Below are 24,370 nucleotides of genomic sequence, written 5' to 3'. Positions count from 1 at the left end.
CATTAAGTCTTCATCAGCAATGAAGCTGCTTGAAGATTTTTCAGTGAAACTGGTTTGATAAATACTGATTTGCCAAAACCCAAGGTTTTTGTGCTAGTGTACCACTTTTGATAGATTGCCTGTTAAGGCAGGTTTCCTAGCTGCAGGACAGGATTTCTGGTCCAACATACAGGAAGACATAACTCATTTGCAAACAGCCTTGTAATAAGGCAATACAACCTTAAGGCTCTAGTGCAAACACTGGTTTGAATTAGGCAAAGAAAGAATTTGAATTTGAATCTCCTACATTTTAAGTAAGTGCCTTTATTACCAAGCTCTTGGACATATTAAGCTTCATTTCTCACCGTGTGTTTAGGGGTTTTGTGACTTTCATGGACAAAAAAAAAAAGTAGGGTCTTGATTTCTTTTCTAATGTGGAATGAGAACATTTGAAAATGATCACAGCAATTGTAGCATCAGAAAAATGTTCCCTGCTTAGTCCTGCTCAGTGACTGAACTGGTTAAACAAATTATTTCCTCTCTCACTTACACTTACCCCTCTTTATTCCTGATATATAACAAAGAAGTCACTGTAAGTCTCTCAGTACTGTGGAACAGATAGCATCATTCATGTCAGTTTGGCAGCATTTCCCAAAATGCCTCCTCCAAAGCTAAGTACACTAGCTTCCCACTCCTACGCTCTCCATTCTTGCTCTTACATTGACCTTCTGCTCACAAAATGGAAAGTGAAGAGAAAAAAAAGATAAATAAAACAGATTTACAGTGTACAAGTCAGAGGCACAGTGCCCAACGCAAATCACAGAGGAATAAGGTTATTCCTGGTACAACTGGTACAACTCTATCCATCTATAATCCCAGCTTTCTCTTTCCTCCCCTGCTAGCTGTGGAGTATCTGTTATCAAGGCCACATTTGAGGGTACTAGTTAAATGCCAGTCTTTAGACTAGAGACCACTATTTATTTCTGAAAAGTACTGTATACAGTTTAACAAAAAAGAAAAGAGTTTTGAAAAATGGGACAGTCTGTGACCAGGATAGAAAGAGGGAGAGGAGTGTCTTGACCCCTCTTGGGACTTCGGTCAACATTTCATCCTACATGAAAGCTTCAAATCAAAGCCTTCCTTCAGCCTTTAAGAGAAGGTATTCACTTTTACATCAGTGTTGCTACTTTTTCTGTCTACCAAAAAGGCTGAAACTTTGTAGGGCTAAGGAACTAACACTCTCTTAAATAATGAGGAAAGCATCTCAAAAGTTGTTATCATAGGAAACACATTTTTTTGCCTAGAATGGAAAGCAAACATGCGCTCTCACACACTAGAGAGCATAGTTCAGCTTTTTGAGTAGCTGTCTCCGTTGTTGTGTAAGAAAGCAGAAGTTAACGAAATTCCTGGAAAGATTACAAATACTCATCTCCCCTTTCTTTGCTGCCAGGCTACCTCAAACAGTCTGCTGTCCCTGGTTACAGTGTTCTCCCTAAGAGAAAGCTAGAGGTTTTGTCTAGGAAGGGATTGCACATGGACAGATATCTGTCACAGCTCCGTCCAAGAGGACGGTTTTGCATGCTACCTGTTCCCTCATCCAGGAGGCCTCCCACACCTGGTTTCAGAGTCCCAACACCCAACCGAAAATCTGACAGCTGCTTCATGTAGATTTGAACCAGCAGCAGCTTCCTGGACAACCCAAAGATGACATTCTGCTGGGATCTATGCTATATCAGTGTCCTGGTGTATGGTCTCTCCCAGTTAGCAAGCAGAGGAGAAAGGTGGTATGGGAGGAGGTACTGCAGTCATTCAAGTTCATTCTACTCTGCGGCTTCAATCCTGGAGTCTGTCCTTCTGTACTGTGCCTGCCAACATTATCTGGGCTTGGAGCAACCATTGTGGGGCTATCTGTAAGCACAAAACCATCATTTATGGGTTTCTGGCCCAAACACCCATTGGTAACATAAACTTTTCATTTGCTACTCTGGGGGCCACAGGTATGTGGCACCCAAAACGTGCGAAATAGCACCAGTGACTTCACCCACAGCAGACTGGAATCTCATCTGTTGTCACTAACAGTCTCCTTGGAGGAAAGCTTTTGCGGAAAAGTCTCTCTACATGTTGTATGGAGTCTGCATTACTCTTCCAGTACAAAACCAGCCACAAGTATCCTATAAGCAATTAGTACTCACTTGGATACAATACCAGAGTCTTTTGCCTCTTGAGTAAATGAAAAGCTGTGCATGAAGAGTCAGTGCCAAAAGGAAAAAAAAATGACAAAAGAGATATCCCCATATGTTGAAGAAATTTTCCATGGCAAAAGCAGCTGAACATCTCACAGATAAGAGATAAATTGGAATAAACAGCTGTCAGTGTTAAATAAATATCCTGGATAATGTGCAGGACAGAAATAACTACAGCATCGTTAAACTCCTTTCTTCACTTTATTTAGCTGTTCTTGCATGTAGTTCCCAGTCTTTGCACTGCCGCAGTTAGTGAAGTATTTATTTTTGAATCAGCTGCATTTGTTAAGACTGTAACAACGAAAGGCATTTCCTGAGAAGCTGCAAGGATGAGCAGCAAGAAAGAACAACAGCTAAGGAAATATGGGACCCTAGTAGTGCTTTTTATCTTCCAAGTTCAGATTTTTGGTTTTGATGTTGATAATCGACCTACAACAGATGTCTGCTCGACACACACAATTTTACCTGGACCCAAAGGTGAGGAATATCAGGTTGCTAATGCTGAGACCAGTACTGGTAACGGCTGTTTTTTAAAAATAGAGATGTGGAGGGCTTGTGGCATGGGCTGGGGATGAACAATGTGAATTATTGTGGACTGTACAAATAACTAGAAAAGTGGAACTGTGATGGGGGAAAGTGATGAAGCAAGGAGATTTGAATTTGCTTTTCTTTAGTTTTGGGAACAGTGCCACATAGTCTCATACAAGTTAGAAGTGTCCTTTTGCATCTTTCTCCAGCCATATAAATCTTGTATTACTTCTTGTATTCATCACACAACCAGTACAGCTAGCAGCCATAAATTGAGTGACTTTGTCTAAAAGTAGGCACCTATTGTGAACAGTTAATGGTTCACTTTGCACCTATGGATAGGGAGAGATATGCAATATTTAAAATGACTGAACTGTCATTAGTTCCAAATGCTTACTTGTAAACACAGCTCTGCTGCATTCATCAGACCTGATCCAGCAGCTCCTGTTGAATTAAACAGGACTTTTGCTACAGATTTCAACAAGAACTAGATCAGCTCTGGCATGTGCAGTTCTTTTATCTTCAAAACACTTTGCAAATATCTGAAACCAAATTTTCTGCATTAACTTACTTTTTGTGTAACACAACTAACGTCAATGGAATTGCCTGGAGGGTTTCTCAGCCAAAAATTACGTCCATGACATACAAATCTCTCTTGTGGTGACTGATCTAAAATATATATTCCACATCACGGCTATTGCAGTTCCAACTATTGCTTTCTTTTTAGTAATTCATTGTATTTTTCTATAGGCTACAGACTGAGAGAAAAAAATGCAACTGATTTAAATTCTAAGCAGAAAGAAGATTATCAAGTCAAAAGCACTGCTATAGACTCATTTGTTTTTATGATGGATTATTCAATGCATGTTGCTTAAAGGACCATTTTTAATCAGCAAGTTAATTTCTTTATGATTACAATCCAAGCTTAAACTTTTGCTGCCACAGCATAAATGCAGAGAGATTTAATGATCCCCAAGGGAGCCAGTGGGAGTTTGTTTAGTTAGTATCTGAATAGCAGCAGGCTGGAGAACAAAGTTTGACAGAATTGTGTTTAACAAGTCACAAGGCTAATGAGGTGGTCTGGTGACAACATGAGAGTAGCTGGGACTCCATCTGGTTTCTGTGGTCTAGCTTGTATAGGGAGCATCTAAAGGTTAGGTATTACGGTTCTTTGCAAGCATGATACTGAGAAAGTCAGTATTTAGTCACTACCAGTCCTGCTGCCTCCTGGCTGACACTAAGACACAAGAGGAGCCAAACAGTATATTGGCACGGTCCTCACTACTACTCTAAAATTAGATTACCATGCCCAAGATCCATTATTGGCAAAAGGAGTATTGAGTAAATCACCTCCAAATTACTGTCTCACATCCGTTGCAGGTCATCAAATACATTTTGCAGTCTATGTGATATGATCCTATAGACTAATTTCAATTCCTAACAGAGTTGAGCTCATCCAGGACAGTTACAAGTGGATCTCAATGGCACTGGTTGTTTTGACTGCCAGTCAGCTGGGCAATCAAAGGCTGAGCAGGCTGGGTGTGTGAACTACCCTGTTACTCCTCAGGCATCTCTTGTAGTCAAGGACGAAGCATGCTGACCTAATACAGCAGAAGAAAAGTCTGTCCTGATGCCAGTTTTCTTCTATCCATATTATGTCTATGGACTCAGTGTACATGATCCCCACACCACAGTCACAGGCAACACCTTGCTGCTCAAACTTTAACTCTGACAGTGGACAAGCCTCTGACTTTTGTTTCTGTAAGTTTTATTTTCTGCACTACATCTGTTGCGCCCCTTTGTCCCCCACTCTCCCAAAAATGGGTTCTGACTCACCTTGCACAAGTTTCAATCCCTCACCCCAATCTGCTCAGCATCTTCAGTTACGGTCGAACACAGTGGTGCTCCCACAAGATGGAGGTGCTGAGCTCGCACAGTATGTTGGCCAGCTTTTTCTACCACCACAGGCCAGATTCCTATTGTGGCAACTTCCTCCTTCCATATGAGCATGGGAGTGCCTAATGGGCCAAAGCACCTAGAAGTCCAAGGAATTAAAAGGTATTCAATAGCTGCAAGACTTCCTACACTGTCCCACCTCACCTATCTCAGTGCAATGCACAAATAGGCTAGATCCAGCCTATGGGCTACAAGTGGGATGGTCCCTGGTGCTATGCAGCAGCAATACTGCTGTTCCCATCACACAGCACAATGGAGAGGAGAAAGCTGAGGGAGAAGTGAAGTTGTTCGGAGAGGCTCAGAACTTATAACCCTTTACTTCTTGCACTATCAGGGGTTGCATTACTCACTTCATTACCTAGGCATTCACAGTTGCTACAGGAGCAAGCACCCGACCTCTCCACATGCTCAACCTGAAAATCACCCGTTCAAAAAGGGTTATTAGTGTTGTGAAAATAGGCTACTTCTTGTACAAGCCACATGTAACTTGTTCAAGTTAATTTGTGCAAGCCAAATTCTTCCCTTCCAAAAAATATACTCTTTGTTATGCTCATACCTGAGATGTCACCAGGGAAGTATGATATGAGTGATGGGATGAAAAGAAAGGGTAATTCCAGACTGGTTATCAGGAAAGCCTTCAAACCAGTTGTGACACTTTCACCAGCTCCCAAAAAGCATGAGGCAAAACCAGAAGCTTTTGTGTACAACACAAAGAGCTTGAAAACACTCTGGAAGGATGCAGTGTCCCAGGAAAAGAAGGAATGCAGTAAATATCCTGTAAGCCTTTTACACTCTCTCCTGCAATGACAGAAGCCAGTCTGAGTCAAGCTGCTCGGCATTAGAAACAAAGAGGGGTTTCTGTCTGACCTCTGGTGGTTCTGCGCGATGCAAACCAGGTGCCTCGCAATCCCCTCCAGCTGTCTGCTGCTCTTCCATCCCTGCTGCAAGCAAATGAAATTTGAAGTCTGTTTCTAAAGCACTACACAAAGAAATTTTCTAAACAAGCACTCCAGAAAAATGGGAAAAAAAAAGAATAAGAGAGAAGCAAAAGCTGGCACTCCTCTCCCAGTTTCCTTTTCTAGGCAATGCTCAGGTCTCTTCTCAAAAAGAGGGGATTCTTTTTAATGAACATAGTCCTAGTGCGACGGCTGTCTTGTTCTGCCTTCTTGAGAAAGCTTTTGAAGTGCACAGCAAGCTGGCTTATATAGCAGTTACAAATAGAAATGCGGGAGGCATTTCTAGGACCCTTATTGAAATACCCTGGGAAACCAAAAAAGAAAACAATCTTTGCTTTGGATCAAAACAGATTTTCAGTACTTATAACTAGTCATTTTTGGTGTTCGACCTGAGACGTTTAGGAACAACTTGGTCTTAGCTGGACTGCTTTGGCACAGGACCTTTGAAAATTGACATTAGGTGACACTTATCCACAGCTGAGTAACTAGGGCAAGACAGGCCAAGTTCTGTACTCCATCGACTTCTTGGGTCCAAAGAGAACCAGATCAAGCATAAACAAAGCAACAGATTTCCCAGGGCAGCCAAATACTTGGCCTAGCAAAATTAACCATGGCCCTATTGCTTACTTCCTATCCTTCCAAGCCTGGAAGCAGGCTGGCTCTTGCTGCTGCTGAGAGAGGAACTGGACTGTGAGGAGGCAGGAGCTAATGCAGTGAGAGCAAAAGCACCAGTTGTTGGTCCATGCCCTGGCAGTGGCAGGAACACCAGTCTCTGCTCCCCAGGCTCTGCCCTCGACCTGTGTCCCAGCTCTGTCCTTTCTTCTAGCCTGTTTTCGCCTGGAGACTGCAAGCTCAGTTTTGTCTAACCTGCAAAGGAAGTTTTAAGTGGGCTGTTGACACAGATGAGATGGAATCTGAAATAAGAGGGCAGAAAGAGGGCAGAAATAAGCAGAGGGCCCAAAACTTCGACTCCTAAGCTCCCATTAGAAACATGAGCAGGGGAAGAGAAGACTAGGGTGGGGGCTGGCTCTGCAGAAGCTGATTTCACGTGGATTCCTAGGAGCTCAGTGCTTCAGAAGACTGGCTCTAGATCTTGCTATCTGTCCTAGGTCCCAGCTCATTTCCTTTGAAATCCAGACACAGGAACTTCAAAGGTCTTGAATCAGATCCAAGTTGAGAAACTGGAATGAGATGAAATCTGAAGAATACCGGGAGTTTCCCATAGCAATTTAGATGTAAAGCATTTCCTTATTATTATTTCTGACAAATGATGCTTATAAACTCTGTGACATTGGCTGGCGCCTCAAATAGCATTTACTGTGGTCTCCAGCATAGCTGTCCATCTCTCGGCTTTAATTTTGCTTACGCAATTCCACTCCTGGAAAATCTCAAACTCTCTCAGAAACCAGATACGCTGTTATCCACTTTTTCTTCCGAAAATATAAATTACCTTACCACATCCTATAGGCTGTTCAAACCTATAACTAAACTTCCCTCTTAGCGCCTCACGTTTGATCTGAAGAGCCCTTTAATTTCAACACATAATGCTATTCTTCATGTCTTTTAGAATTCCTCATTTTAGTGTACGTTAAGTTTCTGAAGTTGAGCAGCCTGAGCTACAAAGTATGTTATGTGGAGACTTAAATACATAAATTCAAAAGATATTGGGTGTGTATTTCTTACAAATGTCAGTCTGATTCCTCACTGAAGCCACCATAATCCATGGGTCTCTCGGATCATGTCAGAATGGCAGGGGAATAGCCTGGGGAAATTAAATTGGGCAGACCAAGTGAAAAGAGAATCAGGAATAATTTACATTATTTTGTGTTATTAAAGAAATAATATATGTCCCAGTCGTACACAAAGGCCCACACTTTCAAATAACACAAGTCAGCAGAGCTTCACTGAGCTTATTGAAGGCTTGGGTCTGGCTCATGCAATGCAGTAAGAGAAGAGGGTATTTCCACTGAAGTTAGCAGACTTTGTAAGTGGAAAGCAAAAAAAAGCGAGCAGAAAATCCAGTTTATTCTTGAAGATTCCTTGTGTTTCACCAGGGAAGGGCCCCTGTTGTCTAATTTGGAGCTGGGTGAAACGAGACAAGTCCAAGAACTTGCGAGCAAAATGCTTTATTTCTCACGGTGAAATCTGTGGGAGCCCTATGTGCTCCTGCAGGACACCTGGGGGATTGGCTATGGGTGCAGTTGCACACTACAGCTGCATTCATCTGTCAGGTTTTCTGCCAAAAAGGGAGGCCCAACATCTTCTTCCCCCGCTCTGACCATGTGGTCCTACCTTTACCTTGTGCTGGATCGGCTGGTCACTCATCAGACTTTTCACTGAGCTGATTCAGCTCACTCATTAAAAATGTGTATTATTTGCTTTATTGATATTCCTCTGTTTAGCAAGTTGAATTCCTTCAACACAGGGTCAGAAGAGTGCTCAACATCAGGCAGAGGGGAGGGAGGCGTACAGGCCAATGCTGGGGGCTGAAGGGAGGAGGAAGGACAGGGAAGAGGACATCGTGTCACATAGGCAGAAGATGTCAAGAAAACCTGTCCTCACTAGCCACATATAGCTTGAAAGCAAGAATCCCCACTGCTACGGGAAATTTGCTACAGATGTAAAAGACACTGAAAGTGAAATTAGAGGAAATCTTGAGGCTTTCCACTGACGTAGCTGTGATGTGCTTCTACACTGGAAAGACAAACCGGGCTGTATTTGCTTATTTCTTGGAGTCTGTGACTCCCTCTGGTGACAAAACCTCTCAACAGAGATTGTGCATGCGCGAGTGCTGCAAAGGTTCACTGTGCGCAGGGTCACTCAGGGTCCACAGGCTGCAGAGTTAATCCTGTGGCTACCTGCAAGGCTCTTCCAGCAGGGCAGGCTTTCAGTTGCTCCTGGAGGAGTCTCAAAGCTTCAGAATTACGCACGTGTCCTTATCCCTTTAGTTTAACACCCAGGACAGGCAGAATCACCTGCACTCTTCACCCTCTGTCTGTGGAGATGGGGAGGGTCCCTAGGACACTGCAAGTGCAACTACAAGCATGAAACATGGAGCTCAGCAGAAATGTCATGCATGATCAGAGGGTAAAACCATGTAACGGGTTCCATACAAAGCATTTGTGGTGGGACATTGCCTATGCCTAGGAGTGTTAAATGCATCCAAGGCAAGCAGTGCAAAGCATCCATGTGCATACTAATCAATATTAACCATCGTCCCGCTGCCCCACAGCAAATCAGTCATGCCCTCGGGGCTTATCAAGGACTTTTTGGCTGGTGGTAGGCTTTTTTTCAGTTCAGAGTATCTGATGCAGGAGGACAACTGTGCTGTAGCCCAGCGTAAGTGGTATTTCTGTCATTTGAAAGGGTGGGTATGCCCTGGAGTGTGGAGGAAGGTACACCTGCAAAAGAGAGGCTGAGAGAGCATTAACATCTCTGTAGTATTTTTGGTCAGGGACAGGAACTGGAGCTGACCTGAGGCCATGACTTGCCAGCACACCCGGCGAAGTGTCTCAATAAAACCCCACGTGGACCCGGGGAGTCTCTCAGCAGAGCTCTGAGTGAAAAGGCTATGTGCTCACAGAGAAACACATGGATAAGCCAGCTAGGAATCTCCTCCCGGCTTTAGCCTTTAGGCAGCCTGCAGACAGGCTCTCACCCTGATGCAGGGCTGCCTCTAGGGAGCAGTATGGGCTCTGTAACCCCCAGGGATTCTCCAAGACTCCCCTGATTCTCCAAGAACCAGGGTCAGCCCTTGATCACAAGACTTGGAGAGTCAGTAAACATATGTGAAGAATTTAACCTGAAAACTTCCTCCCTTCGTGAATACAAAGCAGAAAAACTGTCTACAAAAGATTCAGCAGGGAAATCTAAGTCACTTGAAGGTCAGTAAATTCTTACTAATTAAATTCTCACCAATTAAATTCTTACCAAATGTAACCTCTTAACATTGTGTTATTTAGTGAAACTCCTAAAGAGGCAGAGACTTTTTCAACTGCCTAAAAATCCTGCTGGTTATTAGACCTTCAGCATTTTCCTGAGCTTGTTTATCAGAGAAGGAAGGACTGGGGTTCCCTCTCAGTTACAATTAAAGTTTTCTAATGGCTCCAGAAGTCATCTACTGCTTACGGCTTCTGCTTTCCTTCTGTCTCGCACAGTCCCAAGCTGGAAGAGTCTAGTAATTCATTGTTCCATGTGTTCACTTTAATAGTCTGGTATTTTAAATCATGACACCCAAGAAGTGAATCAGCTTGAGGGAATACTAACAAGGCTGAGAAAAGGTCTTGCTTCAGCTACTGTCTCCAAGTGCTTCACCCTTGCTTCAAATGCCAGTGCAGTGCATTATCTGACATCCTTGCAACTACAGTTTTAAGGTGACAATCTGCTAATTAGGATAAAACTTAACCTGACACTGCCCCAAGTGTAAAGCAGCAGAAAGGAGAGGTTAACCTCTAGGTATAGACTACAAGCATATGAGGTCAGGGATCAGAGGGTTGTTTTTGTTTTGTTTTTTTTTCTGTAAGAAAACTCATGTTGCACAAAGCACAGCAGTGCAAAATTCAAAAACCCAGTCCAGAGTATTGCCAGGACTTAGATTCAGTTTTCTGGCAGATTACAAAAAAGTGGCTAATTCAGTGGGATGGCCTGTCCACATGCAGTCCCAGAGGAAAGGCAGAAATGCTTATTATAAATTAGAGACAAAGCCAACTCAATCCTTGCCCGAAACAAAGTCAACCAACCTCTCACAATCCTTCCTACCTGGTTGCAAATCATAGCGAGACCACAAGAGGGGAGCCTAACCCAAGAGTTCACTGTTCCTGTCAAAACTTGAGATCCCTGCACACAACAGCTAAAGGAGGACACGATGCACTTATAACACCATATTATCAAGCACTGGGCATAATCCAGTCTTAAATTAACAAGGAGATGGTACCACTAATTAATACTGTTTGCTTCTACCCTTGCTTTGTAATGGCCTACCAATTCTCAGCTGCAATACGGGGAGAAAAGCAGGATTTCCCTCGCTTACAGACAGGCAAATTATTATTCTTCCCATTTTCCTAGGTAGGGAAACTAAGGCAGAGTGTGGTAGGCTTTTACCCCTTTCATCTGTCAGCTCTCAGTCTGATGGCCCATACAGGGCAACATAGCTTCATCTCCAGCAGCCTCGTGTGTGGAAAGCTTGCTCTAAAGCCTCTCAGAAAAAATCATTGCAGCTTTAATGGCTCAAAATGTTGAAACTGAGATAGGAGGAAAACACCTTCAGAAAGTAATCACAGCTTCTCCAATGGTATATTGACTTTCTTTCCTGGGCTCTATTTCTAAGACTAACTGTCTATGCAATGTTTCTTACAAAAACAAAAAAAAGCATCTTTCTCACACAGAGGTCTTCCTTCTGCAGAAACAACAGTCTCTCTAGAGCCTTTAACCCAACAGAGCAGTCTGCAGGTCACCGGGAATGTAATTAGCTGGCCTGAGAGAGGTGATGAGGACTGCCAGGGTGACGGGCGGTCCCCTGGTTTGGACAGTCAGTAGGAATCTCATTTGCTCTCCTGCATGAGACAGGCCAAAGAAACTCCCTCAGCAGTTTCTACACTGAGTTACAGCGTTATCTTACACAAAAGAATTCATTGCACAGGGAAAGGTTGGAAGAGAAGAGCCTCCTACTGCTCCCTCTCCTTCTGGAGAGCACGGTCCATTTGTTAAATATCCCTAGTCAGGAATCATCCATGTTTTCCAGTCTTGAATCACACTCTGCTTCCTTTCTATTATCACACCTTTCTCCCCCCATAAGGCTTTGCAGACTGCAATCAGATCAGCTTTTAACCTTCTCCTGGAATTTCATTTCACAAGTCCTTTGTTAGCCTCTGGGAATCTTTTCTGTTCTGAACTACTGAGAAGTGACTTTTAGTTTTCTCAAGAGTTTCATAGATGGGTTTGGAAAGGACAATTCCTTGGTTTCTCAGTTGTAAATGTTACACTGAGGTCACAGCAAAATTAAACTGTACATTCTCTGGCTCTGCTGTTTGATGATCTCTAGACAAGAACCCACTACAAGCAGGCATCCTTCCATCAGTTTCAGGCTCAGACCCACACCTTCAACGGGATATTTAAGGAGCTTGGCTTTTGGAAATATATACTGACTTTTCCAGTATTTTTTAAGAACTAGTGACAACAGAGATGTTTAAAATTTCTATTGCTGGCTGCTTATAGCCTTTTCCCTTCATACTTTGTCCTGTAGCAGCTGGTGTTAAACAAAGCACCTGAGTGAGCCAGCACACACACCATGTCATGTTTCCTCCTTGTCCGTCCCTCTAGCAAATGCTTCCTCCCTCCAATGCGGACTGAAGTTCAGCCCTTCATCTTCCTCAGCTTGGACCACTGACCATTCCACCCAAAGGGCATCCTGACCAATGGGGTGAGCCTGCCCTCCCCAAGAGAGTCACAACACTGAAGGTTTTTTTTGGCATACAGGGACAGACTCAGCCCAGTCCACCTAACTGACAAGGAAAGGAGCCAAACAGCTAATACTACATTTTATATGCTGCAATTAATATGTGCCACTTCTCATTTGTCATCACCCCACAGAACAGCCCACAATACACTACCTATGGCTACAGAAGTAGGAGAAGGTAAATCAGGAATGAGTGGGCACTATTTTTCAGAAAATAAAATGAGATCCAATGAAACGATCAGTCTGAAAGCAACCATGGAAAGCTACTTTCTCCTTCAGCACGTAATTAAATTACTGATCTCCTTGCCACAGGATATTATAGGGGCCAAAAATATAAATGGGTTTAAAAGGCACAGGACTAATATGTGCAGGAAAGAATCACTAGTGGCTGCTCATGAGTAGTCTGGATGCAGTGCTTGGCTCAGGCAAGCCCTTTAAACCACTGCTCATGGGAGAGCGGAAGTGGCTGTCTGGGAATAGTCACCCTCAGCACCCTCAGTTCCCTGAACACCTTCTGCCAGGGCTGGAGGCACCATCCTCAATGAGACAAGTTATTGGGCTTGTCATGTAATGCTGTTCTGTCCTCACTTCTTTTTTGCTGACATCCAGACAGACTTCCCTCCCTTGGGTACTCAGTATGCTGAACTGCAGCCTCTTCTCCCCTTCTGGGCTGCAGGCATGGACACAACTGGCTGCTGCTCACACCTGAGATCCTGGCTTGGCCATAAGACTCTGGCACTGCTTCCCACCACACACAAGGCTTGTTGCAGGCAAGGGTAGGGCACAGGGGGAGAGGCTTTTGAAGGCTGTCTGTATTCAGTGTTGGTTGTTTGGTGCAAAGGGGTGCAGGGGTTGTCCCCTTTCAGCATTTGTCTAAAAAAAAAAAAAAAGAGGAAAGATATTTTTTGGATTTGGCTCAAAACTAAGAAGTAGAAGATAAGAAAATCAACTCCAGTTGTGCCTCCAGTTTCCTGCATAATGTGAATCGGAATTGCATGCTACCTAAGGAAGGAGATAGATAGCATTTCTTTCCTACTAATTGCTGCCTTGCTCCTTTAGACTGTAAGCTGCTCAGTAAGAGACTGTCTCTTACAATAGTAAGTACTTATACAGTACTATACAGGAACCTGTGTAATAGGGTCTTGATCTCATTTGGAGAAAGCTCTGCACTAGTGTAATAAATGCAAAGATTTTACCTCTCACAGATACTCTGTGTATGACATTTTCAAAAAAAAGCCTTGGAGTAATTGCAAAACATGTTTGTTATATCAACATATAAATGTCACCTGTCAAAAACTGAAGGCAAGACTTCTGCCATACTAAGTGCTAAGGTCTATGTTAAGATCTATTTCAGCATATTTACATTCCTCCCATTCCAAAAGCATCTGCATACTTTGAACCCAGAGTCACTACAAACAGAGTCACTAGGAACAATTAATAAATTCCTATTGCCTCCCCTGGCAGTTCTTCCGTGTGTGTACAGGTTTCCCAACAGAGAAAGACTGGCTTATTTAGATGCTTTACAGCTAATAGGGCTTAAAGGGTAGGACTAGAAATAGGTGTTGTATAATTCTCATGTAGGAATAGCCTCTCCAAAAGGGGAAGATTTCCCTAATGATGGTCAGATTCATCAGCTCTTCTCTGGAAATTTATCCCATGGCTACTGTGCCTTCAATGTGAAATAAAAAGAAATTAGCAGACAAAAAAAAGCCTGTGAACTTTACTTTCTGAGAATGTACAGTTGCACTTACTGCACTGAGAGAAATGTACTGTGATGGTTTATTTTCTGTTTTTTTGGAAGGGGATGAAGGTGAAAAAGGAGACAGAGGAGAAGTGGGCAAACAAGGAAAGGTTGGACCAAAAGGACTAAAAGGTATTTATGACAGTTTGTTGTCTGTTACTGATATATAAATATAATTATACACAACCGTACTGGTGCCCATGATCAGTGATGTTTAATGCTTTTCATTCCTGTTGCACCTGTGGATTTCACAATCCTGTCAAACATTAATCAGTGAACCTAACAATACTCATAGAGCTTGGTGCAATTCCTGCCAATACGTAAGACAATAAATTTAAAGAGCCATGTAATAAACCAGTACATTTACTGCCGCTCTCCCAAGTGGCTGTCATGAGTGCGATCCAGAAGACCCAGATCGTATGTATAATCAGAAAGATTACTGTTCTCTTACTGAAATGATCCTTTAGTTGAAACTGAAGTTTGAGAGTTATTTCTCAGTAATACATCAGGATGCTCAACAAAATTCGGTCTCAGTTGTCCCTATTTTGCAGAAAAGCAGGGGCATACACTGAGAAACAAAGCTCCTCTGATCAAACAGCATCTGAGCTCAGAACAAGGAGTCGCAGATGTCTCAGGACTCGGCTCTATTAAACATACCCCATATCCACACTGTGAGCTGGGCAGAGCATTCGGAGACACCAGATGTGATGGGGTCAGCCTTGTTTGCATACTTTAACTCAAAAGCTTAATTTATCATTAGAGTTCAATGATAATGCATAATCATGGTCTTTCTTCCTTGACAGTGGTTTAAGACTAATCAGGAAAGATTTTACATTTATAGAAACTTTAAAATCACCCTGTTGTTATGGTTATAATAAAAAAAACTTTTTCCATTTTTAAATGCACTCATATGACTTTGCTTCTTACCTTAAAAAGAAGATCAGGTAAGATACAAGGGAATCGGGTAGCCAACCGTTTATAAAGCATCTTAGTGATGTTAAATTCATTGTGCAAACTGAGATTCCCTAAATTGGGCTGTCATCATTAGCTAGCTATTTTAGAACTTAAACTATTAACCAATTAAAAATGCATCCATTATTTTGGTGCTCTGAGGACTGGGAAAACACATACAGCAAAACTACTAGCTCCCTATTTGCTCCCTATTTGCTTTGAGGATTCCCAGCGAAGCTGTGAGGACTTGACCTCAAGGAAGAAGGAAAGGCCTTTGTTTGGGGTGGAGAAAAAAAAAACAAATAAAACCTGCTGTCAGCCTGGTTTGGCTGTGAAGTAAAATCAACATTTGAATACTCACTAGGAGTTTTAGTTTGTATTTTCTGTAAGAAAAACATGACGTTTCTGGGCATTTGAACAGGCAGTTCTACTAAGGCACCTTGCAATGTCCTACTGTTGTATCCTACAGTACCAGAGATCTGCGGTGTCCTCCACCAACCATCCTCAGGGCTCCTCTCATTGCAACTTTGCCACACATGCAGACTGCCCACACTCAGGAAAAATAGCAGCAGTAGAGACCTAAATAGTGCCTTGGGAAAGAAATTACAGAAACCATCCATACTCCTTTCCTCTTTATTTCTTCTCTTAGGAAACAAAGGACCTGTGGGGGATGTTGGTGACCAGGGAATGCTTGGGAAAATTGGACCAATTGGTGGAAAGGGTAAGCTCTGGTCTGGGAATTTTCCTGTTTTCTTCCCTCAAGGTAAATATGTGTTTTGTGAGAGTTCCAGGTATGGAGTAATATCAAACAATGTCTGTGACCAATGCTCTCCAAATAAAGTTATGCATAAAGATTGGTGACGAGAGCTAACTGAGATATTCTTGGTTTATTTCCCACATGCAATATATCTGACTTGGTTAAAATAATTTGCTTTATGAGTTAAGAAATCAATCCTCTTTGATGGTAAAAGAGGAAGGGAGAAATATGGCCCTTGTGAAGTAAATCCTCTGAACGCTCTAAAAGAGAAAGCCAAATTTGTTCCTCTGCTTTGGATGCTGAAGGCGCAAGTCAATATTCTGCTGCTGCTCAGGATGCCACACCTTGTCACCTGCATTGCTGTGGGACTTGTGAGCAATCAATGCACAGGACAGCTTGGTAAGGAAAGGATTTTAGGAGTTTTAAGAAAGCACTTGGGTAACCAGGGACAACAACTACTTGCAAATCAAGGTAGACTCTAAGTCTACCTGGGCAACAGCTTCATGAAATTATGCTCTAGTCATCTGAGAAGAGGCTCAGACGTTCCTTTCTGGTATTCCTTCTTAAGAAGGAATACTACTTCCTCCACAAGGAGACCTGCCTTGAACGCTGAGCAGGGACTCCACCATCCCCAGGGGAGCTCTGTGGTCTCTAACCAGCGCATCAACCCAGGCATGCAGGTGAGTGGGTGGAACAATCTCTCCAGGGATCTTCTCAAGACAATGTTTTTAATAAACCCTTGATGACCTCTAGCCAGCCTCGGTATCAGAGAAGAACAAAAGAATTTGGCCTGAGGGACTAATTTTCAGAAGTACCTAGACAACTGAAAACACATATAGTTATCTCCTGAGATGTCTTAAATTGCCAAAGGAGACTAGAATTTAAGAATCCCACAACTTGCTTATCTTTATATGTAAGTAAACCAACGCTCTGAGCCTTCAAATCAAGCGCTCTCTCAGCCTGAATGTACAATTTATTGTCCCCCTCTAGTTTTTCTTATTTTCTTTCTTTATTTGCAGAAGCAAAGGTCACTAAGTCACTGTTTAAATCTACCATTAAACATTCAAGTTCTTAACGAAGCAACCATGAAATTTCAGCTTCTAAGTGTGCAATGTCAAGCAATACTAAAATGACAGCTGACTCCTAATTTCTTTAAAAAACCACAACCATATAAAGCAAAAAGCACATCAAAACAGAGCCATCAACAAGGCAGAGCAAGCATTAGTATTTTTTGACCTCTGAAGGTTTTAATTCATAAAAGATGAGCTGACATGAATTTCAGATAAAGTCCAGCTGTTCCGGATCCAAATTACAGCTGAGATTTTTTTAAAAGCTAGTCACCTCCTCTTGTATAGTAGCACAGCATTTGGAGAAGTATCTCCATCATTTTTATGATTTACAGAAGAAGAGGAAAGCAGTTGGATGAAAATAAATCACATTTCCATGAACTATATCTGAAATGAACCACTGCTCCTTACTGACCTCATTTCGTGCAGGCGCAAACTGCTGCCTGCACACGTAATCTGTGGCGCACGTGAATTCAGTGGCTTAGTGCACATCAGCCTCATCTGGCGCCTCATCCCACCACGGAGCTACTGAACCCAGGGACGGGCTCTGTCCTGCAAGGCAATGAGAGAACCCAGGTCTCACCTCTCACAGATTTCTTGAGTACTTTCAGCCTCTCAGGATCATTTTGCAGTTTATGTTTAAAGTAAGCGGCACCAGGAACCAGCAGCACACAAGATGCCTGTGTTATCAGTGAGTTAGCTATTAAAGGGTTCTCCTTATTTCCATACACCAGAATTAATTGTGGTTTGTTTGACTTGGCACATCTGCCAGTACAGTACATCAGGGATCCCTATCAGAAGCACAACGTTAATATATTATTAAACAGGTTTTTCAAATGCACTCCCCTAACATGTGCACTGTCTGAGATTTGAGAATATATTTTCCTCTTTATTCAGGTGACAAAGGAGCCAAAGGCCTATTGGGGGTTTCTGGAAAAAAAGGAAAAGCAGGTATGCTATGCATCCTTCTCTGCAGAATGGTCAAGTCTGCTGGGTCTTGGATTTCAGGGTTGGTTTGTCTGGAGCTTCATAAAATTTTGAGGCCCATGGAAAAACTTGAGAATAGATGAAACAAACAGGAGGAGATTGAAAAAGTTTTGTTTAGCAAAATGAAAGTTTGGGTAGGGACATGACTGATGCCCATGAATATACCAACATACACAAAATATGGAGAAGAGTTACCTAAATTAATGGGCAATGTTTGATATCATAGAAACTAACACACAGACAGGCCAGCAGTACATTTATACTGGAAATTAGAAGAAAGTTTCTGAATACCAAAGGAATGAAGTCCTTTAAGAGTTTCCTAATAGGAGCATGGGGATGAAAAAATAAGTGATTTTAGATAAAGTATAATCTGTTGTCAAACAAATGCAATGCATTTGCTTACAGGAGGAGAATTTGGATCTGATGCCCCAGAAATTTCTTCTCAGTCCTAATAAGAACAACCCCATGTATGAGTACAAGTTGGGGACAGACCTGTTGGAGAGCAGCGTAGGGGAAAGGGACCTGGGGGTCCTAGTGGACAACAGGATGACCATGAGCCAGCAGTGTGCCCTTGTGGCCAAGAAGGCCAATGGCATCCTGGGGTGTATTAGAAGGGGTGTGGTTAGCAGGTCGAGAGAGGTTCTCCTCCCCCTCTACTCTGCCCTGGTGAGGCCGCATCTGGAATATTGTGTCCAGTTCTGGGCCCCTCAGTTCGAGAAGGACAGGGAACTGCTAGAGAGAGTCCAGCGCAGAGCCACGAAGATGATTAAGGGGGTGGAACATCTCCCTTATGAGGAGAGGCTGAGGGAGCTGGGTGTCTTTAGCTTGGAGAAGAGGAGATTGAGGGGTGACCTCATTAATGTTTATAAATATGTAAAGGGCAAGTGTCAAGAGGATGGAGCCAGGCTCTTCTCAGTGACATCCCTTGACAGGACAAGGGGCAATGGGTGCAAGCTGGAACACAGGAGGTTCCACTTAAATTTGAGGAAAAACTTCTTTACGGTGAGGGTGACCGAACACTGGAACAGGCTGCCCAGAGAGGTTGTGGAGTCTCCTTCTCTGAAGACATTCAAAACCCGCCTGGACGCCTTCCAGTGTGATATGATCTAGGTAATCCTGCTCCGGCAGGGGAATTGGACTAGATGATCTTTCGAGGTCCCTTCCAATCCCTAACATTCTGTGATTCTGTGATTCTGTGATTCTGTAATAACCTTGAATGTTTTCCCACCTTGAATGTACAGTTGTGTTCATTTTCAAGAGATTTTTCTACACAATGCCAGTTTGGTTCTTAATGGGAAACCATCAGCAGCTTATTTTCTTCCTGAAAATAACAGGAACAAACAAAAACTACACCAAGCCAAATTTCAGTTTACCAACAAAAATATAACTGAGACTTCAGTGCTTGAAAGTTATTATTTGAGCTGGTACTGACTATTACTGCTGTACCACAGCTGCATGCAGCAATTCACTAATAGTCCTTCTACCAAAGTTTTGCCAATCCCACCTCTATGCATACTCACAAAACTCCTTCACTGAGAAAGCAGCAGTTCCTCATTTCATGGGTGCTGTGGTTTCTATTAGAAGGCTGGGCAACCTGTGCTGTTTATGGATACAAAAGCAGGCCTTTGGCACCCAGATGTAATGCTGTAGTGATCACCATGACAAGCCACGTCTCTGCAGCTACATGGAATGGATAATGAGAGGGGCAGAGGATGTGCAAATCCCACACTCATATGCATGGAAAGAAGATGGCAAACTCTTCTATCCACATTTTTAAAAGTAGGGATTCTTAAGCTATTTAGCAAGGGAGTGTACAGAGCCAAAATATTAAGTGCTTTGATCAACAGAGGTATGGCCAGCGGGGCAGGGTGAGACTGGGTCTCCACAAGTGGAGGCCAAGTCTTCAGAAGGTTTGGAAGTGGGCTACAGACAACCCTCCATGCACACACACAAATGCTTCTAAACAGATAAATCCTTTGTCCCTTGTATTGCTTCAGGCACGGTCTGTGACTGCGGAAGATACCGCAGAGTTGTTGGACAACTGAATATCAATGTTGCTCGTCTTAACACGTCCATCAAGTTTGTAAAGAACGGTAAGGATCCTTATGTATTTGATGTGATTTATTTGGCTCCTATAACATTTATCATTGCTATTCTTCTACCATTGCTGATCTATGGCAGCATCTATAGATGAACCAGAGAGTGGGTCCCACTGTGCGAGGCACTCCGAAAGCTTACAGAAAAGAGAGAGTCTTACACCTCTAAGGATATGAGCAGCAGGTGACTAAAAGCAAAAACAATACAGAAATTATTAACAGCACAACAGAAAGAAACCTGAAAAGCACAAGGCACGGCACAGCTTGCTGACCGCCTCTGCACTGTCAGTGTGCTCAGGCTCAGTGGCCACTCAGGCAATGAAAGGAAAAAGTTTGTGCCAATCTGCTCCAGAAAGGGAGGGAAAGCAATAGGAACCTCTTGATCTTTCTGTTGCACAGGAAGGCTGCAGACACAGTACTCTTAGTGCTCCCCTCAGTGCAAGCATCATTTTCCTGTAACAAGGGACCAACACTCAAAGACACAGGTTATAAGAAGCCACTTTTGCAGGCAGCGCTGTCAGCTGGACAGTGCAAACTGCCTCCACTGAAAGGAAGGACGCATGTTTCCTGGCACAGCAGAGATTTTGAGAAAGCTCCACCGCTGCTTCCAGGACTAGGTCTGTATCAGTAAATTAAATGTGTTTGAGACTGTTCTCTGGCACTGTGGGCAGTCAGCACAGAACAGCACTCATTTGTAGCATTAAATCCTACAAAACTGAATGCCATATTATCAGGAGTGTCCCTCTACTAACTCCTAAACTGTGCCTGGGCTAACTCCTGAATTGTTTTGGAGAGTGTTAGTTGCCCCAGGCCAAAGCTCTGCTCAGGACCATTCCAGCAATCCATCAGCAGGGACAATCAACTTCCAGCTGCCCAGGCATGCTCCTTGGCACTGCTTAATTCCCTAGGGTATACACTGGTTGAGAAGTTTGCCTTTTAAATCTCCTGAGCAGCCAGAGTTTTCTTCCTAGTCAATGCCACTTAGTGGCTACAGCAGCTCTGAGTATCAGGCTGTATTTAAAATGTCTTATTTTAGCAGTCACATTGATTTTCATCTACACAGAAAGGGCCTGAAAAGCTATCTATACCCCTGTGTTTCTATCCCAGGGCACTCTTTCACAATCTGTATTCAAAAACATGCAAAGCAACAGGGGTGATCTAGAGTTAGACACTGCTATTTGACCATTTAGCATGCCTTAATTTGATTAGTACTAAATATCCATGAAGTAAAACTTAAGTGTCACAGGAGACACATGCCAGTCAGGACTGAATAGCTCTTGCCCCAACGTGTGCAAGGTGTTTACCAGTCCCATCAGTAGCATCAGTCTCTGATCACGTCCTCATCGTTCATCACAAATTCAGTGGTGGGAATACTTTTCCTCTCTCCCTTTTATTAATTCTAATGTAACAATCACCTCATTGTTATATTGGAACAGAAGCACCTTCAATATCTGTTGACATGCCATTAAGCAATTTTTTTTCCCCTTTAAAGTTCTAGCAGGTATCAGGGAGACAGACGAGAAATTCTATTACATTGTGAAAGAAGAGAAGAATTACAGAGAAGCCTTGATCCACTGCAGGGACAGAGGAGGAACACTGGCCATGCCTAAAGATGAGGCAACCAATGCCCTGATTGCTGACTACATCTCCAACAGCGGCCTCTTCCGAGCCTTCATTGGGCTGAACGACATGGAAAAAGAAGGACAGTTTGTGTATGCAGACAACAGCCCACTGCAGAACTACAGTAACTGGAAGGAAGGGGAGCCTCAGGACCCAGCTGGCTGCGAGGACTGCGTGGAGATGCTCAGCACGGGAGAGTGGAACGACACTGAGTGCCAAGTCACCATCTACTTCATCTGTGAATTCCTCAAGAAGAGGAAATAAAAGTGCCGCAGAATGGGCCTGGCACCTGCTGTACATACAATAACCCCTCCTCATACATCCACTGTAAGGAGAGCAGACAACCAGGAACAGGGCTCAATCCAGGCTTCACCTCACTGGGTTCAGCAAGAGCAACTACTGTTAGGAAGGCAGTTACCATAAAGTCAGCACAGGTCTGTAGGGGGCATCCAGCCAGTTGTGAATTTTTATTTCATTTCTATGTGCAATTTAGGGTGTGCATTTCCATGTGTAATTTAGGGGCAAATTTAGAGCACGCAGAGGTGAATGTGATTTCACCAATACCAGAAATAGTAAACTCACTGGTATATTAATTACAGATGTGCTTTGCAAAGTCCACAGATGGAAAGAGTGTGATCTTTATTCATCTTTGACCTGCACAGGATGTCCCAGTAATTTCCCTGGTGACTTCAGAGCTGGGAGAACAGATTTGCAGTTTCTCTCGAAAAAAATCCTTCTTTTGTTAGAATCATAGAGTAATGTAAGTTGGAAGGGATCTCTGAAGGTCACCTGGTTGAATCTTCTATGCAAAGCAGGGCCAACTTCAAATTTAGATTAGAAGTTGTTATATTGTCCTTAATTTGGCTGTGCAATTGTATTGCCTGATATGCAGGGGAGGACTCACTTATCTCTACTTCCAACTCTATCGTCCATCAGGCTGGTCTGAGGTGTGAGGAATTAACTTAGCAACGGCACTTCTGCATGCAAGTCTGCACAGCTCGTAGGCAACCTGAGAATAGATGGAGCAGTTCTAGCCTCTGATGCCCCCAAAATCTGTGAAAAACATAGAAAAGTCTCGCACAAAGAGAACAGTGCAAAGGAAGCAACACCACTGCTGTAGGCTGTAAACAGGCACACGCAGTATCAGCTATACCAATGGGCATCGCTGGTTTAACAAGTGATTCTAGGAACATGTTAGCTCCCTAACTCAGTAGCCAGTGATGTTTGATGTCTTAATGCTAAAATCACCTGCGCCTTTGCACCACAGCTATAGAATAGGCTTTATCCCCCAAGAACCCAGATTCAGGTGTGGTTGAGCAACTTGATCATGCACATTTGTGGGACTCTCCACAAATGATGAGCAGTAAGTGTGAAGGCTTTGCTGTCAGTGCCTGGCTACTCATATGTCCATGTCAGTATGACCACAATGGATCACACTTTCGTATCTTTGATAGTACTGAAGGAGGTCTTATCTTCAGACATAGCAACTGTTTTGCCTTCAGAAGTGAGCCTGTTCTTAGTCGTGGTTCACCTTTCCTCACAGCAGGAGATGTCAAGAGAAACCCCAGGGCCCCTGCAATGAAGGTCTATAGATTTTCTTTCCCACTTGACACAAAAAATGAAGGAATGATATCTGGAGGCTAAGGAGAATGCCAGACACGAGGCACGGTGCGGCAATGTACCCTGCAGGTCACTCAGCACCGGTTGTGCAGTCTTCCTCTGGGTATATGAAGAGCTGGACATGCCATGAGCTAGTAATACAGAGGGTCAGCTCCAAGTCTCCCTTCTACTGCTGTGTACAGCAAAGGCAACTAGACAACAGTCATACTTCCTCAACCTCACCCTCAATAGGAAAATCCTCCAAACCATTTAGCTGGTTGTTAGTTTGACTCCAAGCTCATGTCTGAGCAATGACCAACACAGGAGCATCCCAGCAGACTCTGTGACTCAGAACCACTCTTGTAATCCAGTTTCTCTGCCACTCATTCCTCCAGAAAAACACCTGTTGCTAGCAGCAGTAAATTACCTGTGGTGCCACACACCCTCCAGGGAACAATTTAGACCCATGAATGAAGGGGTGGGACCACATTTCTTTTCATTGCTTTCCTACTATGCTATGAGAGTATTTGGGCAAACAGGTTCATTTAGCACAATATAACTCATCCTGAATTGTTCCCTTCCTGGGAACTGATATTCCCCAAAATTAAGCAGAACTACACTTTTTAGGATCTATAGTAATAAACTCATTAAGCTAAACACTTTGGTTTTAGAATCATTCATGGGTAATGATAAAGAATTAATGACTAATTCAAGGCAAAGTTTCTTGAGGAAAAGTAATGCCTTTTAGAAGTTCAAGCCCAGGGCTGTCAGCCTCACTCACAGCAGGTCAGTTCTTACTAGTCATGCAGAAGTGGCACAGTAACATCCCTGTGGGTAGGCACAATCACACTAATACTCTTTCCACACCTCATCTTTACTTCTGACTCAAAAAGTCACTAAAACATGCTTGCCAGACTGGGAGTCCAAACTCTGGAACTCTCTGGCCATACTGAGACCACTGGCTAACAAAATCCAGAGGTGTCCTTAATGCTACAATCATCACGAACAGGCCATTTTCTTGTTCTTTAGGAGGAAACTCAGGGCTGGGAGAAGGTGAAAGATGAACAATACTTTGCTACAGGATAAAGCTCTGCCTGAGATTGGACCAGGCACTCTCCTTCATGTACAAAATCAGGGAATACATGTCTAAATGGAAACTCTGGGGTTTTTTTTCAGGAGATGGTGAGTTATAAGTAATCACAGAATCACAGAATCACAGAATCACAGAATGTTAGGGATTGGAAGGGACCTCGAAAGATCATCTAGTCCAATCCCCCTGCCGGGGCAGGATTGCCTAGACCATATCACACAGGAACGCGTCCAGGCGGTTTTTGAATGTCTTCAGAGAAGGAGACTCCACAACCTCTCTGGGCAGCCTGTTCCAGTGTTCAGTCACCCTCACCGTAAAGAAGTTTTTCCTCAAATTTAAGTGGAAC

At 43.2% G+C, this 24,370-nt stretch overlaps 1 protein-coding gene across 1 annotated transcript; it reads left to right on the top strand.

Moving 5' to 3' along the window:
* The first annotated feature begins 2,540 nt into the window (after positions 1-2,540).
* COLEC10 (collectin subfamily member 10) lies at positions 2,541-23,544 on the top strand. Its single transcript, XM_068396523.1, has 6 exons — positions 2,541-2,699; positions 13,918-13,989; positions 15,458-15,529; positions 17,530-17,583; positions 19,617-19,712; positions 21,208-23,544. The coding sequence occupies exons 1-6, from the start codon at positions 2,552-2,554 to the stop codon at positions 21,597-21,599; spliced, it is 834 nt and encodes a 277-aa protein (XP_068252624.1). The 5' UTR covers positions 2,541-2,551; the 3' UTR covers positions 21,600-23,544.
* Positions 23,545-24,370: the final 826 nt, after the last annotated feature.

Source organism: Nyctibius grandis, chromosome 3 (genome assembly GCF_013368605.1).
Source record: "Nyctibius grandis isolate bNycGra1 chromosome 3, bNycGra1.pri, whole genome shotgun sequence".
Classification (NCBI taxonomy): Eukaryota; Metazoa; Chordata; class Aves; order Nyctibiiformes; family Nyctibiidae; genus Nyctibius; species Nyctibius grandis.
The sequence above is the reverse complement of the archived record's forward strand: the minus strand, read 5'-3'. Positions and strand labels throughout refer to the sequence as shown.

Coding starts and splice junctions, on each gene's coding strand:
- COLEC10 (XM_068396523.1), top strand. CDS start 2,552: ATGAGCAGCAAGAAAGAACAACAGCTAAGGAAATATGGGACCCTAGTA. Junction 2,700..13,917: donor AATTTTACCTGGACCCAAAG/GTGAGGAATATC, acceptor TTTTTTTGGAAG/GGGATGAAGGTGAAAAAGGA. Junction 17,584..19,616: donor TGGAAAAAAAGGAAAAGCAG/GTATGCTATGCA, acceptor GTATTGCTTCAG/GCACGGTCTGTGACTGCGGA.